General features: G+C 42.6%; 1 protein-coding gene and 1 long non-coding RNA gene across 5 annotated transcripts in view; both read left to right on the top strand.

The window, feature by feature from the left end:
• LOC118710225 (zinc finger protein 850-like) overlaps positions 1-19,397 on the top strand; it is a 133,698-nt gene that overhangs the window by 92,662 nt on the left and 21,639 nt on the right. Inside the window, exon 3 of one of the 4 annotated variants that reach the window (XM_045575939.1) lies at positions 2,984-3,698. The exons of 1 other annotated variant lie outside the window; for it this stretch is intronic. In XM_045575939.1, coding sequence (XP_045431895.1) covers positions 2,984-3,698 — 715 coding nt within the window. Of the gene's footprint in view, positions 1-2,983; positions 3,699-11,135; positions 11,397-11,502; positions 11,593-19,397 lie in introns of those variants that run through there. 2 more of the 4 variants (XM_045575941.1, XM_045575942.1) reach the window with 2 other exon arrangements.
• Positions 13,772-14,175, top strand: LOC123651709. Its single transcript, XR_006740581.1, has 2 exons — positions 13,772-13,831; positions 14,078-14,175. It is a non-coding gene; the product is annotated as an uncharacterized LOC123651709 (long non-coding RNA).

The raw sequence follows: 19,397 nt of genomic DNA, 5'->3' as shown, positions 1-19,397 counted from the left end.
ACAGTCCCAGAAGGGAATGTGATTTGAAGATGCTTTTTCATTTCTTGTAGTTCAGATTGTGTAGTTTTGTCATTTTTCCTGATGGTTGGTGTCATATTCAGAAAATCGTATATAAAGCTGATGTCCAAAGCTTTTTCTCTAGGTTGACTTGAAATATTGTAGTTTTAAGTATTGGGATTGTCATTTAATTGTTTCATGCAGTTTGAGTTCATTTTGTTCAGTGGTGTCCAGTTTTGTTGTTTTCCTGTGAATATGCACTTTTACCAGCACCATTCAGTGAAAAAACCATGTTTTCTTTCTTGTGTGTATTCTGGTTTTTGTCAAAAGTTTCTTGAATATATGTGCTTGGGATTATTTCGATCTTATCTGTTCTGTTTTATTGGTCTTTGTTTCTGTGTTTAGTCCAGTAACACACTTTGCTTGCTTTGGCTTTGTAATAGATTGAAGTTAGGAAGTTTGATGCCACCAGGTTAGTTCTTGCTCAACTTTGCTTTTGCTATTCCAGGACTTTTGTCCTGAAATACATTTCAAGATTCTGTTTTAATTTCTTTGTTAAAATACCATTGGCATCATCATCTGGGTTGCATTTAATCTGTAGATTGCTTTGGGTAGTATAGACATTAAAAGGGTATTAAATTTCATATCCTAAAGCACAGATGTCTTTCCATTGTTTGTGTTTTCTTCCATTTTTTCATCACTGTCTTGAGTTCAAGGTATAGAGCTATCACAATTTTGGTGGATTTTATTCCTGAGTATTTTATTGTTGATTCTGTTACAAACTTGACTACTTTCTTCATTTCTCTATCAAAAATTTATTGTTAATTTGTAGAAATGACACTGATGTTTGTGTGTTGACATTCATATTCTGTAAACTTTTGAAAAATTTTATTTGTTAATATTTGAGAAAGGAAGTGAGAGAGATAAACAGAAATAGAGAGGGAAACATTGATGTGCTATTCCACCAGTCTGTGCATTCATTGGCTGTCCCGTGCATGTGTCCTGAAGGGAGATCAAACCCACAACCTGAGGAGCACATTTTTTTTTTTTTTAATATATTTTTATTGATTTTCCACAGAGAGGAAAGAAGAGGGATAGAGAGCTAGAAACATCAATGAGAGAGAAACATCGACCAGCTGCCTCTTGCACAACTCCTACCAGGTATGTGCCCGCAACCAATGTACATGCCCTTGACTGGAATCAAACCTCGGACCTTTCAGTCCTCAGTCTGATGCTCTGTCCACTGAGCCAAACCAGTATCGGCAAGTGAGCACACTTTTAGAGTGAGCCACCTGGCCATGGCTCTGAATTTATTTTTAATTTCAGAAGCTCATAGAAGGATCTTGACACTTTTCCCTATGGAAAGTCATGTCATCTGCCAACATCTCCTATTATACCTGTAGTTCATACTGTAGGGTAGGGGTGTCGAACTCAATCAGAGAAGGGGCCAAAATCTAAAATCCAGCCTAAATCGCGGGCCGAATGGTTTACTGAACAGTCATAAACTGTCATTGTGATGGAAACGCAGCGGAGTGCAGTGATGACAACGTGATGCGGGCCACATTGCAAGGCTTGGTAGGACGGATTTGGCCCGCGGGCTTTGTGTTTGACACATGTGCTGTAGGGGGTAATATCATTTTTTCTTTTTCTTTTTTTCCTTTTTTAAATAATTTTTAGATTTTATTTCATTTATATACTAAAGGCCCCGTGCATGAAATTCATGCACTGGGGGCAGGGGATTGGGGGGGAGTGTCCCTCAGCCCAGCCTGTACCTTCACCAATCTGGGACCCCTGGAGGGTTATCCAACTTCCTGTTTAGGCTCGATCCCACCAGTGGGATCAGGCCTAAACGGGCAGTCAGACATCCCTCTTACAATCCAGGCCTGCTAGCTCCCAACTGCTCGCCTTCCTGCATCCCTGATTGCCCCTAATTGCCAGCCTGATCACCCCCTAACCATTCCTCTGCCAGCCTGATTGATGGCTAACTGCTCCCCTGCCAGCCTGTTTGCCCCTAACTGCCCTCCCCTGCAGGTCTGGTCACCTCTAAATGTCCTCCCCTGCAGGCCTGCCCCCCTCCCTACAACTGCTCTCTCCTGTAGGACTGGGTCCCTCCCAACTACCCATCCCCTTAGGCCTGGTTGCCCCCAACTGCCCTCCTCTGCTGGCTTGGTCACCCCTAATTGCCCTCCCCCGCCTCCCCCAAAGGCTTCATCGCCCCCAACTGCCCTCCCTTGCAGGCTTGGTCCCTCCCAACTGCACTCCTCTGCTTGCCTGATCGCCCACAACTGCCCTCCTTTGGAGACCTGTTTCCTCCCAACTCCCCTTCCCTGCTGGCCATCTTGTGTCCACATGGGGGCAGCCAATTTGTGTGTTGGAGTGATGGTCAATCTGCATATTGATCTTTTATTAGATAGGATATTTTATTGATTTTTTTTACAGAGATGAAGTGAGAGGGATAGAGAGTTAGAAACATCCATCAGCTGCCTCCTGCACACCTCCCTCTGGGGATGTGCCCGCAACCAAGAGTACATGCCCTTGACTGGCCTTGAGTCCACAGGCTGATACTCTATCCACCAAGCCAAACCAGTCAGGCTTTTTTTTTTTCTTTTCTTTAATAAATACTTCTAGCAAATTTGAATTATGCTCTTTTTCATTTTAAAAAAATATATTTTATTGATTTTTTACAGAGAGGAAGGGAGAGAGATAGAGAGCTAGAAACGTCAATGAGAGTGAAATATCAACCATCTGCCTCTTGCACACCCACTACCGGGGATGTGCCCGCAGCCCACGTAGATGCCCCTGACCGGAATCAAACCTGGGACCTTTTCAGTCCACAGACTGACACTCTACCACTGAGCCAAACCGGTTTTGGTTCTTTTTCATTTTTAAAATTTTGAATTTTTCAAAAAAGATGGAGAGGCATAGTGAGAAACATGGATATTAGAGCAAAACATTGATTGCCTGCCTTCTGTGTGTTCCCTACCAGGAATTGAACCTGCAAACACAGCATTTGCCCTGACCGAAAATGTAATCGGCAACTTTTTGGTACATGAGATAACCAACCAACTCAGCCACAGTGGAGAAAAGCCTTATAAATGCAGTGAATGTGGGAAATCTTTTACTACCAGCACTTGTCTTCGAGTTCATCAGAGATTGCACACTGGCGAAAAGCCTTATGAATGCCATGGATGTGGGAAATCTTTTACCTGGAGCAGTGACTTTCATCGTCATCAGAGAATTCACAATGGAGAAAAGCCTTATAAATGCAGAGAATGTGAAAAATCTTTTACCACTAAAAATGAACTTCATTGCCATCAGAGAGTTCATACCGGAGAAAAGCCTTATAAATGCAGTGAATGTGGAAAAGCTTTTTCCAGGACCACTGACCTTCGTATTCATCACAGAAGTCACACTGGAGAAAAGCCTTATAAATGCAGTGAATGTGGGAAATCTTTTACTACCAGCACTGCTCTTCGAGGTCATCAGAAATTGCACACTGGAGAAAGGCCTTATGAGTGCTGTGAATGTGGGAAATCTTTTGTCAGTACCACTGCTCTTTCCCGTCATCAGCGAATTCACACTAGAGAAAAGCCTTATCAATGCAGTGAATGCGGGAAATCTTTTCTCAGTAGCACTCAGCTTCGTCTTCATCAGAGAGTTCACACTGGAGAAAAGCCTTATAAATGCAGTGAATGTGGGAAATCTTTATCCACCAACACTGCACTTCAGATTCATAAGAGAATACACACTGGAGAAAAGCCTTATAATTGCAGTGATTGTGGGAAATCTTTTATCAGATGTGCTGCCCTTCGGTATCATCAGAGACTGCACACTGGAGAAAAGCCTTACAAATGCAGTGAATGCGGGAAATGTTTCAACAGGACATGGCACCTTCTGGTACATTATCAGAGAGTTCACACTAGAGAAAAGCCTTATAAATGCAGTGATTGTGAAAAATCTTTTAGCACTAGCACTGACCTTCACTGTCATCAGAAAATTCACACTGGAGAAAAGCCTTATAAATGCATTGATTGTGGGAAATCTTTTAACAGGAACACTTCCCTTCGATATCATCAGAGATTGCACACTGGAGAAAGGCCCTATGAGTGCAGTGAATGTGGGAAATCTTTTTCCAAGAGCAGTGACCTTTGTGTTCATCACAGAGTTCACACTGGAGAAAAGCCTTATAAATGCAGTGAATGTGGGAAATCTTTTTCTACCAGCACTGCTCTTCGAGATCATCAGAAATTGCACACCGGAGAAAGGCCTTATAAATGCACTGTTTGTGAGAAATCTTATATCAAGAGCACTGCCCTTCGATATCATCAGAGATTGCACACTGGAGAAATGCCTTATAAGTGCAGTGAATGTGGGAAATGTTTTCGCAGGAGCCGTGATCTTCAAATTCATTACAGAATTCACACTGGAGAAAAGCCTTATAAATGCAGTGAATGTGGGAACTCTTTTATCCAAAGCACTCTCCTTTCTGGTCATCAGCGAGTACACACTGGCGCAAACCATTATAAATGCCGTGAATGTGGGAATTCTTTTACTGCTCATGAATCTCATACATTTAAATCAATCTCATAGATTTAAAAACCTACATAATATAAAATTCCCGTATGTTTTACTTTCTGAAATACTTAGGTGTGTTTCCAGATCTATGTCACTGCATATTTTTGTTATTTAAGGTATTTCATTTGTACCACCTGTACAATCCTACCTTAAGCATCAATCACCATCCTCTTGTTCCCAAGGAAGCTAACTCTGTTGTCTAATTTATTGGACTGATTAATGTTAGCGCCACAAAAGGTAACATTGCAGAGGAACTGCCCTTTTTAGAGACACATTTCCTAGATGCCAGTGATGGATTTATTGAGTGCTCAAGACATCAAGGTAGAACTGCCAATCTCATGTTTCTTTGGTTTGTGAAATAATGAAGTCTTTTTCCTAAGTCTTCTTTCATCATGGGTGTTCTATTTACTATGTGGGTTAGCTTATAAGGAGATCTGAGCTCTCCAAACATGTTGAGGTGAAAACCTTTTATGAGGCCTCAAACATTCTTTGACCTTGACTGAACAGTGGCATGTACAAATTAACTTAGCACTTTTTCCGTAATTTTCATGGCTGCCCATGTTTTCCTAATAAATACTGTGGATTGTGGACTCTCTTTTCCTTATGGGAAGATGGAAGCTTTGAGGCAAAGCAATCACTCCAACAATGGGATAGCTGTGACAAAACCTCAACTACATTTTTGAACTGCGTCAATATTTTTCTTGTTTTCAAGGGATGTCAATATATTTGAAGACTATCTCTTTCCCTGTCTTGCAGGGGCTATGTGCCCTAATGCCTTCAATTGCATGGGCGATGGTCACTGGTTGGAGGACCATCGCAGTTAAGGGGAGCATTTTCGCTATAAAAACAATGGCCTCGTTGGTCCAAAGGTCATGGGTTATTGTTAAGCTGATTTTAAAAATGGCCTAATGGGTTTTAGAGGGGACTGTAGCCCATTAGATGGAATGTCCCTTATCTAAACATGCATCCAGGCATGTTTCTGAGCAAAATTGTACAAGAGCTCAACGAAAGGACTTATATGCATGCATATAAGCCTAATCCATGGACACAGACAACAGGGGGGTGGGGGCATGACTAAGAGGTGGGGGTAATGGGTGAATAAGGACACATATGTAATACCTTAATATAGAAACTTTTTTTAAAAGAATAAATACAAGTATTAAAAAAAAAGAAGTACAGGAGCATTGTTTACACAGATCTGAGGATCTGAAGCATGTTTATCTTCTGTGGATACACTCATTCTCTTTGATTATCACCAAGAGGTTTGGTGGATTTCTGAAGCCTTTCAGATGTTCACCTCAGAGCGATGGGTGCACTAGCAAAAAAAAACAAGGATGGAGGCAAAGGGTGTAGGCAGTTCCTGGATGTGGCTTTTGTGATTCAGCCAGCATTCTTTTTAAAAAATATATATTTTATTGATTTTACACAGAGAGGAATTGAGAGGGACAGAGAGTTAGAAACATCGATGAGAGAGAATCATCGATCAGCTGCCTCTTGCACACCCCCTACTGGGGATGTGCCCACAACCAAGGTACATGCCCTTGACCGGAATCGAACCCGGGACCTTTCAGTCCGCAGGCCGACGCTCTATCCACTGAGCCAAACCGGTCCCGGCTCAGCCAGCATTCTTGTTGGTTGATGAAAGTTCATTGTTTGTTACATTTTCTGTCACTGAGGGAAGACAGCTGCCCAGAGGGCATAACAAGCTAGATTAAATATAGATTTGCCAAACGTACTTTTCCTATACAGTGGAAGATAGATAGTTTTTAATTTGGAACCATTTTTTGAAACCTATAGTGAGTAAAATACATGTGTTTAGTATAGTATTTCATCAATCTTGGTGTGTGCTTGAAACTGAAAGCATCTTTATACTTACCATATTTTTCAGACCATAAGACGCACCAGTTTTTAGAGAAGGGAAATGAAGAAAAAAAGATTCTGAAACAAATAGTGTCCTAAAATATTTTATGTGCATTAAAACCCAACATCACAGTCATAAACACATGTAATCAACCCTGTAAAGTAAACAGCAGCATTTAGAACCATTATTAACAAATACAGTCAGCAAAAGACAAAATGTACTGTAAAACACAATAACGAGAAAGTTCAGTAATATTAGACGCGGCATTTTTCCGGGCACGGAGTACGGGCCAGCAAGGGGTACAGGCGATGATTACGGTTTGGATTACGCAGTTACCGTACACCGCACCTGGGCTGACATGGAGATATGGCTGCAGCGAGGGCATGGAGGCTGACTACCATACATGGGAACTCCTCTACCACTCGGGGTTTACAGAGCGGGGCAGACACTCTGGGCACGGAGGAATGGACAGTGGCTGCAGCAAGCACACAGAGCCGGGCAAGCACACACAGACCACACAGAGCCGGGCAAGTAAAAAAACTTTTTTTTAAAGTATATGTGTAGGCTATATTTGAACCATAAGACGCAAGGACTTTCCCCCCCACTTCTGGGGGGGAAAAAAGTGCGTCTTATGGTCCGAAAAATACGGTACAACACTGACCATGTCTATCATGTGAACTGCTTCGAGATGTTTTTAAGTCTCTCCTGTTCACAGCTTTCCAAGTAACCATTACTTTAAATCCCATTTTAACAGATGACTTTGCATTCTCTAAGTATTTTTCTGCTTTAATTTATATTTCATAAATACTTGGAGATTTAGTAAAGATATATTAATAACCCATTTTTTTAAATGTTTATTTCAGAGAAGAAGGGAGAATGAGAGAGAAACATCAATGATGAGAGAGAATCATTGATAGGCTGCCTCCTGCGCACTCCCTACTGGAAATTGAACCCACAACCCAGGCATGTGCCTTTGGACAGAAGCGAACCTGGGACCCTTCAGTCCACAGGCTGAGGCTCTATCCACTGAGCCAATCTGGCTATAGCACCCATCTTTTTTCTTTTTTTTCTTTTCTTTTTCTTTTTTTTTGTAATATATTTTATAGAATTTTTACAGAGAGGGATAGAGAGTTAGAAACATCGAGAGAGAGAAGAATATCAATCTCCTGTCCCCTGCACATCCCCGTGCCTGTAACCAAGGTACTTGCCCTTGACCTTTATGAAACCTGGGACCCTTCATTCCACAAGCCAACGCTCTATTCACTGAGCCAAACCAGTCAGGGCATCTACTTTTTTGTGTGATAAATATTCTTATTCTTACCTTTTAATATATCGCCTATAGTTTATCGATTTTGATGAATATTTGGTTATTTCTAATAAAGCTGGTACAAACATCCTATATAATTAAGAGCTAATATGCTGATTCAAACGAATAGCAGAATGACCATCTGCACAACCTTCTGGACAAAGCAGAGGCTGCCAGGGATTGTGAGGGCTGAGCCCCTTGCACAAATTTCGTGCATCTGACTTCTACTTTTTGTATAGGTCTTTATATGGATATAATTTTCGTTTAACTTTGTTTAAAATTCCATACATAATCTAGGTCCTTGTGTATTTGAATATTTAAATTTGTGAAAGATTGGCATTTAGTTATCTAAAATGAATATACCATCATGGAAGTTGTGACTCAGTTCCCTCAGTGTGATCCCATGCATTGAAAGGTTACCGGTTGGACTTGTGGACTTGTGCCTGGGTTCTTGCCTTCCTCCCAGGAATCAGGTGTGCAGGTGGCAGCCGGTCAATGTGGCACTCTCGCGTGTGTTTCTCTCCCTCTCCCTTTTTCTCTTTCCAAAAATTAATAAAATTTCCCTTCTGGCATGGATCAGTCATTGAGTTTCAACCCATGAACCAGGAGGTCATGTTTTGATTCCCCTTCAGGGCACATGCCTGGGCCCTGGGCTAGATCCAGTGTGGGGCATGCAGGTCTTTAATATATATATATTTTATTGGTTTTTCACAGAAAGTGAGAGGGATGGAAAGTCAGAAACATTGATGAGAGAGAAACAACGACCAGCTGCCTCCTGCATACCGCCCACTGAGGATGTGCCCGCAACCAATGCACATGCCCTTGACCTGAATCGAACATGGAACCCCTCAGTCTGCAGACCAACACTCTATCCACTGTGCTAAACCAGTTTCTGCAAGAATGAACCACTTTCTAAGGTTCACTCCCAGGTCCAAGATTGACCCCCAGGTCCAGGGGGTCTGAAACTCCCAGCCAGGTTAGAAAGTGCTTTCTGTAACCAGAAAGAGGCAATCACAGTTAAAAGAGGATGATTAATTTTTTCTATAACCACAGCTAGTCCCCAATGTTATATTTTTGCCCCTAGGAGGTACAGCATAGCTAACAGTCAACAATTACCATGATAACAGTAACAAGGAGGGGGAAACTGTTGCAGTGCTTGTACTTTGAGGGGGGGCGGGCAAGGGGGAAGAATTATTTATTATTCTAAAAGCATCTTATGCCGGGGCCGGTTTGGCTGAGTGGTAGAGCGTCGGTCTGCGGACTGAAGGGTCCCGGGTTCGATTCCGGTCAAGGGCATCTACATTGTCTGTGGGCACATCCCCGGTAGGGGTTGTGCAGGAGGCGGCTGGTCAATGTTCCTCTCTCATCGACGTTTCTGGCTCTCTATCTCTCTCCCTTCCTCTCTATAAAAAATCAATAAAATATATTTTAAAAAAATGAAAAGAAAGAAAATGCTCAAAATCTTGTCATGTAATATAAAAATAAAATAAAAGCATCTTATTAGGTATGTTATCCAAGATGTAAATAGTTTCAAGATAGGCTCAGTTAAGGTGAAGATTGATGTTCCTTAGGTAAAAATACTACTCAAGGATGTGACTATCACTATGAATTGCTTTTAGTTAGATTTCATTTCAGACTATCCTAACTGGTTACCCTAGCTCTTTAAGTTGCTAAGGCTGCCAGTCAGGCCTCCAGGGAACAAGCCAGGTTTAATATGTGGTCCCTTTTTGTTCACAAACTCTCCCACTTTTTCCAAAATTTAATTAAAGTTAAAATTATAATAAAACAAGAGAATACTATGTTTACTATTTCAAAAGCTGGGCATACATTTTTGGGTTATATTTATCAAATACATATACGATGGTGTAAGTAGGTCGTGTGTGATAAATTTTTTAAAATATGTTTTTAAATTGATTTTTTACAGAGAGGAAGGGATAGAGATAGTTAGAAACACCCGCCGAAAACCGGTTCTCTCAGTGGTAGAGCATAGGTCTGCGTACTGAAAGGTCCTGGGTTCGATTCTGATCAAGGGTATGTACCTTGGTTGTGGGCATATCCCCGGTAGGCGGTGTGCAAGAGGCAGCTGGTCGATGTTTCTCTCATCGACGTTTCTAGCTCTCTATCCCTCTTCTCTTCCTCTCTGTAAAAAATCAATAAAATATAGAAAAGAAAAACAAAAACCTTCCTTTAAAAAAAAGAAAAAAGAAAAGAAACATCGCTGAGACTGGTTTGGCTCAATGGATAGAGCGTCGGCCTGGGGACTGAAGGGACCCGGGTTTGATTCCGGTCAAGGGCATGTACCTTGGTTGCAGGCACATCCCCAGTAGGGGTGTGCAAGAGGCAGCTGATTGATGACTCTCTCTCACTGATGTTTCTAGCTCTCTATCCCTTATTCGCTGTACAAAATCAATAAAATATATTTAAAAAAAAGAAAAACATCTATGAGAGTCATCCATCAGCTGTCTCTTGCACGCCCCCTACTGGGGATGTGCCCGCAACCAAGGCACATGCACTTGACCAGAATCGAACCCAGGACCCTTCGGTCCGCAGGCTGACAATCTATCCATTGAGCAAAACCAGTTTGGGCATGTGTGATAAAATTTTTGACACTCTTTAATGCAGGCATTCCTCTGTAATTATGACGACTATATGTGGATCACAGATGTGTGTGAGCTTTTATTTTTAATTTTTTAAAAATATTTTTATTGATCTTTTTACTGAGAGGAAGGGAGAGGGATAGAGAGTTAGAAACATCGATCAACTGCCTCTTGCACACTCGCTACTGGTTATGTGCCCACAACTAAGGTACATGCCCTTGACCAGAATCAAACCTGGGACCCTTGAGTCCGCAGGTGGATGCCCTATCCACTGAGCCAAACCGGTTATGGCGTGTGTGAGCTTTTAAATGTTGGTTTTTAAAAATTGATTGCAGAGAAAGGAAGGAGAAGGGAGAGGGAGAGATAGAAACATCAATGATGAGAGAGAATCATTGATCCGCTGCCTCCTGCACATCCCCTATTTTGGATCAAGCGCAAATTGGACATGTACCCTCACAAGTAATTGAAGGATAACCTCCTGGTTCATTGGTCAACACTAAACCATTCAGTGACATTGGCCAGGCCAGATTATCTCTTCATCAAAATAGACTCAAGTCCCTTCACCAGGAAAAGATGACAACTTCCTTTAGCCGTTTTTGAGATGTGTCTCTCCTGAGGACGTGACATTTCATAGCCCTGCAGTGGTGATCTCTGTGTTTCCTACAGGAGTGATGTGGAAAAGACCCTGATCGCGTTCTTGGACTCTAGGACTACATTACCCAGAACACCCTGCGTGGAAGACCAATAGCTTAGCCAATCAAGAGTCAGAAGTGGTGTTTCCAGGAGACGCTTAACTCCAAGGGGCGGGACTTCCGGCGTCCTCACAACGGTCATTCTGACAACCCAACACAGTCGGCTCCGTTTGGAGGTCCCAGACCCCTGGGTCCCAGTGGAGTTACCGCCACAGAGAAGGCGTGAAGCTCGGTGTCCGCACCCGGTGACCCGCTCCGGGGCCCGGACAGGCCCCGCCCTTCCCGCGGCGGCCGCTCCCCCCGCCGCCGCCCCCGGGCTCCGCACACACAGTCCGATGGCGGCGCCCGCCCCGAGGCGCGGGGCTGAGGTGAGTGCGGTCCCCCGGGCCCCCCCGCCTCCTCACCCCGCACCCCACAGCCCGGTGCGGGCCTGTCCCTCCTGTAGCTCCGTCCGCCGGGAGGACCGTGAGGAAGGAGGAGCGCGGTGGCTTCTGAGGACACAGCCAGTGCGGGGCGGAGAGGACAGGGGTGACCGGCCTCTGAGGTTCCCCTGAGGATGTGGCTGTGAGGATTGGCGGGCGGATCGGAGGCTGCAGGGAGGCCGTCACAGCCTCCATCCGGGCTTTTCGGGCCGTGGAGACTCTCAGAGGACGGGTGGTCCTGCGTCAGGCTGCGGTACAAGCACTTTAGGATACCATATGCCAAGTTCAGGGTTGATCTAATGGACGGAATAGGAAGGGGCAGAGCTGAGGGAGTGAACTTGGGGTCTGAAGAAGGAGGACATTACACAGTGGTGTGCAGGTGTGAGGTGATGGTGCTGGGGACCTGGCCTGGAGACTTAAGGGGGAAGCATAAGCTCTGGTTTGGCTTTGTCTTGGAGGCAGGATCTGGAAGACTAGCTTGGCAGGAAGGTTGGGGCCCTGCAGGCATGGCCCAGAGCTTAGGTGCATGCCCTCCCAGGACCCTAACCCCCTCTGTTGCTGAGCTCAATAACAAAGAGTAATGGGACTGTGATGAGAGGTCAGCTTGCAGTGGCCTTAGGGTCCTGTGTAAGGAGTAGGATTGTGTGTTCTCAGAAATATAGCTTTGGTTTCAATAGTTTCAATTCTGGGAGTTTAAAATTGGCTGCAGTATAATTGGATGCTACCCAGACACACTCCTGGGACCAAATTGGAATTAACAACTAAAATACAAAAAAAAAAAAAAAAAAAAAAAATCCTGAATAATCAGTTGTCTCCATTCTGACAGGTTGGTGTGACCTTTGAGGACATTGCCCTATACTTCTCCGGGGAGGAATGGAGCCTCCTTGATGAGGGTCAGAGACAGCTGTACATGAATGTGATGCTGGAGAACTTTGAACTTGTATCCTCGCTGGGTAAGATTTTCACTCTCAACAGAGACCCATTGACATTACACATCCTCATGCCCCTTTACCGGGATGTGCTCTGTCCTCACTACTTGGCTTTCAGTTTTGTGGGCCCTGCTGTACTTGGTGGGCCTAGTTTGTTTGCTCTGCCCTTTTCTTTTTCTGCAATCACAACACCTCCTGTACTGAACTCCTAGGGAGGGATTTGTGGTTGTTATTGTGGCAGGGAGCCTAATGGATTCCTTCATGATTAGTGAGGAAAAGCATTCTTTATATTCCTGTTGGTCATTGGTACAAATTTTGGAAAAATTGCCTCTACATCTTTAGCCTATTTTTTAGAAATATATTTTTATTGATTTCAGAGAGGAAGTGTGAGGGAGAGATAGAAACATCAATGATTCCCTAACTAGTTTGGCTCAGTGGGTAGAATGTCGGCCTTCGGACTAAAGGGTCACAGGTTCGATTTTGATCAAGGGTATGTACTTTGGTTGTAGGCACAACCCCAGTAGTGGGTGTGCTTGAGGCAGCTGATCGCTGTTCCTGTCTCATTGATGTTTGTAACTATACTATTTCTCTCTTTCTTCTCTGTAAAAAATCAATAAAACATATTAAAAAAAAATCAATGATGAGAGAGAATCATTTATAAGCTGCCTCCTGCACACCCACCATGTGCCCTCACTGGAAATCCAATTCTGACCACCTAATTCATAGGTTGACATTCAATCACCAAACCACATCTGGCCAGATTAGCCAATTTTATTTTTTCAGATTTTTAATTTTATTTCAAGAAAATGATTTTAAATATAATAATGTTACATCCAAGTATTTTATTGTTGATTCTGTTACAAACTTGACTACTTTCTTCATTTCTCTATCAAAAATTTATTGTTAATTTATAGAAATGACACTGAAGTTTGTGTGTTGACTTTCATATTCTGTAAACTTTCCAAAATTTTTATTTGTTAATTTTTGAGAAACTGAGACAGAGATAGACAGAAATAGAGAGAGAAACATTGATCTGTTATTCTAACAACCTATGAATTCATTAGCTGTCCCCTGCGTGTGTCCTGAAGGGAGATCAAACCTACAACCTCACGGTATTGGGTACTGAGCGAGTCACCTAGCCATAGTTCGGAATTTGTTTTTCATTTCAGAAGCTCAAAGTAGGATCTTGACACTTTTCCATATGGAGAGTCATGTAATCTGCCAACATCTCATATGACACTTTGTAGTTTATACTGTAGGAGGTAATATCATTTTTTCTTTCTCTTTCTCTTTATTTTATAATTTTTAGATTTTATTTTATTTATGTATATTTTATTGATTTTTTTACAGAGAGGAAGGGAACGAGATAGAGAGTTAGAAACATGGACGAGAGAGAAACATTGATCAGCTGACTCCTGCATACCTTCCACTCGGGATGTGCCCGCAACCAAGGTACATGTCCTTCAATGTAATTGAACACTGAACCCTTGAGTCCACATGCCGAAGCTCTGTTTACCAAGCCAAACCAGTCAGGGCTTTTTTCTTTTTTTAATAAAGCTTCTAGTAAATTTGAATTATGCTCTTTTTGGCTTTTTAAATTTTAAATTTTACTTTTAGAAAAAGAGAGAGAGGGATAGTGAGAAACATGGATGTTAGAGCAAAACATTGATTACCTGCCACCTGTGTGTTCCGTACCAGGAATTGAACCTGCAAACACAGCATTTGTCCTGACCAAGAATGTAATCGGCAACTTTTTGGTCCATGGGATAACAACCAACCAACTCAGCCACAGTGGAGAAAAGCCTTATAAATGCAGTGAATGTGGGAAATCTTTTACCAGGAGCACTGACCTTCGAGTTCATCAGAGATTGCACACTGGAGAAAGGCCTTATGAGTGCCATAGATGTGGGAAATCTTTTACCTGGAGCAGTGACTTTCATCGCCATCAGAGAATTCACACTGGAGAAAAGCCTTATAAATGCAGAGAATGTGAAAAATCTTTTACCACTAAAAATGAACTTCATTGCCATCAGAGAGTTCATACCGGAGAAAAGCCTCATATATGCAGTTATTGTGGGAAAGCTTTTACCAGGAGCACTAATCTTCGTGTTCATCACAGAATTCACACTGGAGAAAAGCCTTATAAATGCAGTGAATGTGGGAAATCTTTTATTACCACTATTGCTCTTCGAGATCATCAGAAATTTCACACTGGAGAAAGACCTTATGCGTGCACTGAATGTGGGAAATCTTTTATCAGTAGCTTTGGCCTTTCCCGTCATCGGTGAATTCACACTGGAGCAAAGCCTTATCAATTTTGTCAATGTGAGAAATTTTTTCTCAGTAGCACTCACCTTTTCTTCAGCAGAGAGTTCACACTGGAGAAAAGCTTTATAAATGCAGTGAATATGGGAAATCTTTATCCATCAACACTGCCCTTCAGATTCGTCTTAGAGTTCACACTGGAGAAGATCCACATAAATGCAGTGATTGTGGGAAATCTTTTAACAGACGTGCTGCCCTTCAATATCATCAGAGACTGCACACTGGAGAAACGCATTATAAGTGCAGTGAATGTGGGAAATGTTTTCGCAGGAGCTGTGACCTTCATCTTCACTGCAGAAAAGCCTTATAAATGCAGTGAGTGTGGGAACTCTTTTATCCATAGCACTCTTCTTTCTGGTCATCAGCGAGTACACACTGGCGCAAACCGTTATAAATGCCGTGAATGTAGGAAATCTTTTACCACTAATGAATCTCATACATTTTAATGAATCTTACACATTTAAAAACCTACATGATATAAAATCCCCATAAGTTTTTATGCAGTGTTTTTAAAAAAATATATTTTATTGATTTTTTACAGAGAGGAAGGGAGAGGGATAAAGAGCTAGAAACATCAATGAGAGAAAAACATCCCCCATCTACCTCCTGCTCACCCCCCACTGAAGATGTGCCTGCAACCAAGGTACATGCCCTTGACCGGAATCGAACCTGGGACCTTTCAGTCCACAGGCTGAGGCTGTATCCACTGAGCCAAACCGGTTTTGGTTTGTTTGTTTGTTTTTTATGTTGGAACCATATATAGCTATGTTTCACATTCTGAAATACTTAGATGTGTTTTGCAGATCTATGTCACTGCATATTTCTGTTACTTAAAGTATTTCATTTGTACCACCTATACGACCCACCTACAGCATCAATCACCATCCTCTTGTGCCCAAGGAAGCAACTCTGTTGTTTGATTTATTGGATGGATTAGTGTTAGTGCCACAAAACATAACATTGCAGAGGAACTGCCATTTTTAGAGACACACATTCCCTGGATGCCAGTGATGGATTTATTGAGTTCTGAAAACATCAATGTAGAACTGCCAATCTCATGTCTCTTTGGTTTGTGAAATAATGAAGGGTTTTTCCTAAGTCTTCTTTCATCTTGGGTGTTCTATTTACTGTGTGGGTTAGCTTATAAGGAGATCTGAGCTCTCCAAACATGATGAGGTGAAAACCTTTCATGGCCTCAAACATTCTTTGACCTTGACTGAACAGTGGAGTGTACAAATTAACTTAGCCATTTTCATGGCTGCCCATATTTTCCTAGTAAATACTGTCGATTGTGGACTCTGTTTTCCTCATGGGAAGATGGAAGCTTTGAGGCAAAGCGATCACTCCTAAGATGGGATAGCTGTGACAACCTCTATATCTTTGAGCTGCGGCAATATTTTTCTTGTTTTCAAGAGATGCCAATATATTTGAAGACTGTCTCTTTCCATGTCTTGCAGAGGGCCATGTGCCCTAATGCCTTCAATTGCATGGGCGATGGTCACTGGTTGGAGGACCATCACAGTTAAGGGAAACATTCTCATTATAAAAACAATGGCCTAACTGAAACCGGTTTTGCTCAGTGGATAGAGCATTGGCTTGTGGACTGAAGGGTCCCGGGTTCGATTCTGGTCAAGGGCATGTACCTTGGTTGCGGGCACATCCCCAGTGTGGGGTATGCAAAAGGCAGCTGGTCGATGTTTCTCTCACATCGATGTTTCTAACTATCCCTTTCAATTTCTCTCTCTGTAAAAAATCAAAATATATAAATAAAATAAAATATATTAAAAACAACACAACAAAAAGCAATGGCCTAATGGGTTTTGGAGGGGAGTGTAGCCCATTAGATGGAATGTCCCTCATCGAAACATGCATCCAGGAGTGTTTCTGAGCAAAAGTTTACAGGAGCTCAACCAAAGGACTTATATACATTCATATAAGCCTAATCCATGGACACAGACAACAGGGGATGGGTAAAAAGGGCATATATGTAATATGTAATATGTAATACCGTAATAAAGAAATTTAAAAAAAGGAATAAATATGTGGAGACTGGTTTGGCTCAGTGGATCGAGCGTCCGCCTGTGGATTGAAGGGTCCCAGGTTCGATTCTGGTCAGGGTCATTTACTTTAGTTGCGGGCACATCCCTGGTGGGGGGTGTGCAGGAAGCACTGATCGATGTTTCTGACTCTCCATCTCTCTCCCTTCCTCTCTGTAAAAAAATCAATAAAATATATTTTTTTAAAAAGAATAAATAATACAAGAATAAAAAAAAAGTACAGGAGCATTGTTTACACAGACCTGAAGATCTGAGGCATGTTTATCTTCTGTGGACACACTCAGTCTCTTTGACTATCACCAGGAGGTTTGGTGGATTTTGGAAGCCTTTCAGATGTTCACCTCAGAACCATGTGTGGCTGGCAAAAAAAACAAGGACGGAAGCAAAGGGTTTCTGTAGTCCGTGGATGTGGTTTTTTAAATTTGGGAATTTCTGAAAGTTGTAAAATTTCTAAAGAAAAATTTGTTAAAATTACAAAACCTTTATAAAGAAAAAAGATTTAAAAATCGAATAAATGACACATGCCAGTAAGCTAGGATAAGTAGAATAGGTAACTTAAAATAATTAAACTGCCGAAATCTTGGTTGCAGGTACATCCCCAATAGGGAGGTGTACAAGAGGCAGCTGATCGATGATAAGCTCTCATCAATGTTTCTAACTCTTTATCCCTCTTCCTTCCTCTCTGTAAAAAATTAATAAAATATATTTAAAATAAATTAAAAAATTAATTAAACAGCCATTTGGGGCCATTTAGTAAATCTTTTTTTTAAAACCAGTTCCGGCCCATTTAGTAAATCTTATCTTCCCTCAACCAAGGACACTTAAGAGAAAATGACTTGCTGAAACCGGTTTGGCTCAGTGGATAGAGCTCCAGCCTGCAGACTGAAAGGTCCCAGGTGGACTGAAAGGTCACAGGTTCGATTCCGGTCAGGGGCATGTACCTAGGTTGCGGGCACATCCCCAGTAGGGGGTGTGCAAGAGGCAGCTGATAGATGATTCTCTCTCATCGATGTTTCTAACTCTCCCCCTCTCTTCCTCTCTGTAAAAATATCAATAAAATATATATTTTTTAAAAAAGTAAATGACTTGCATTTTGCCTCTCTAAACAGAGTGTAAATACCTTATATCAATGTACTTAGGGAAACTTATAGCAAAAATCCATTAGTGTCATTTGCTGACCGCACCCAAGGACAAATGAAATTGAAAATAACCATTATTTTGCTTAGTCCTTTTATAAACCATAAGTTGTATAAATTATTATATGTTACATTAATCAGGTATTAGTTATGGGAACTAAGTTTTTTGGTACCTGAATTTTTTAAAAAATATATATTTTATTGATTTCATTTCAGACTATCCTGTGTGGTTACCTTATGTCTCTGAGTTGGTAAGGCTGCCACTCAGACCTCCACGGAGCTTGTCAGGTTTAATATGTGGCCCTTTTTTGTTCACAAACTCTCCCATTTTTTTTCAGAATGTATTTCTTTTCATTGAAGTTAAAATTATAATAAAACAAGAGAGTTCCATCTTTTCCACTTCAAAGGCTGGGCCTACAATTTTGTGTTATATTTGTCAAAAACATATACGTTGGTGTAAGTAGGTCATCTATGTGATAAAATTTTTCAGACTCTTTAATGTAGGCGTGTCTCTTTAATTATGACTGCTATATTTGGATCATAGAAAATGTGTGTTTTAAAATATGGTTGTAAAAAAATTTATTTCACAGAGGAAGGGAGAAGGGAGAGGGCTAGAGAACTATCAGTGATGAGAGAAAATCCTTGATCCCCTGCCTCCTGCACCCCCACTACTGGGGACTGCTAGCTGGAAATGGGCATGTACCTGACAAGGTAATTGAACCATGACCAGTTCATTGGTTAATGGTAGACCATTCAGTGACATTGGTCAGGCCGGATTAACTCTTCACCAGGAAAAGATAACTTCCTTTAGCCATTTTTAAGATGTGTCTCCCCTGAGGACGTGACATTTCATAGCCCTCCAGTAGCGATGTCCATGTTTTCTACAGCAGTGATTTGGGGGGGGTAAAACCCCTGATCACTTTCTTGGACTCAAAGACTACATTACCCAGATGACCCTGCGAGGAATCCCAACAGATTAGCCAATCAAGGGTCAGAAAAGGTGTTTCCAGGCAACGCTTAACTCCAAGGGGCGGGACTTCCGGCGTCCTCAGAACAGGCATTGTGACTCTACCCAGCTACTGTGGGGAGGTCCCAGACCGCTGGGTCCCGGCGGAGATAGCCCCACAGAGAAGCCGCACGGTGTCCGCACCCGGGTGACCCGCCTTGCGGCCCGGACAGGCCCCGCCCTTCCCGAGGCGGCCGCTGCCCCTGCTGCCGACCCGGGCTCCGCGCACACAGTCCGATGGCGGCGCCCGCCCCGAAGAAGCGCGGGGCTGAGGTGAGTGCGGTCCCCCGGCTCCTCCCACCCCCCACCCCGCCTCCTCACCCCGCACCCCACAGCCCGGTGCGGGCCTGTCCCTCCTGCAGCTCCGTCTGCGGGGAGGACCGTGAGGAAGGCAGAGGGGAGGGAGGAGCGCGGTGGCTTCTGAGGACACAGCCAGTGCGGGGCGGAGAGGACAGGGGTGACCGGCCTCTGAGGTTCCCCTGAGGGTGTGGCTG

This window comes from Pipistrellus kuhlii, unplaced genomic scaffold (genome assembly GCF_014108245.1).
Source record: "Pipistrellus kuhlii isolate mPipKuh1 unplaced genomic scaffold, mPipKuh1.p scaffold_m20_p_71, whole genome shotgun sequence".
NCBI classification, from domain to species: Eukaryota; Metazoa; Chordata; class Mammalia; order Chiroptera; family Vespertilionidae; genus Pipistrellus; species Pipistrellus kuhlii.
This window is presented reverse-complemented; position numbering and strand designations above follow the sequence as displayed.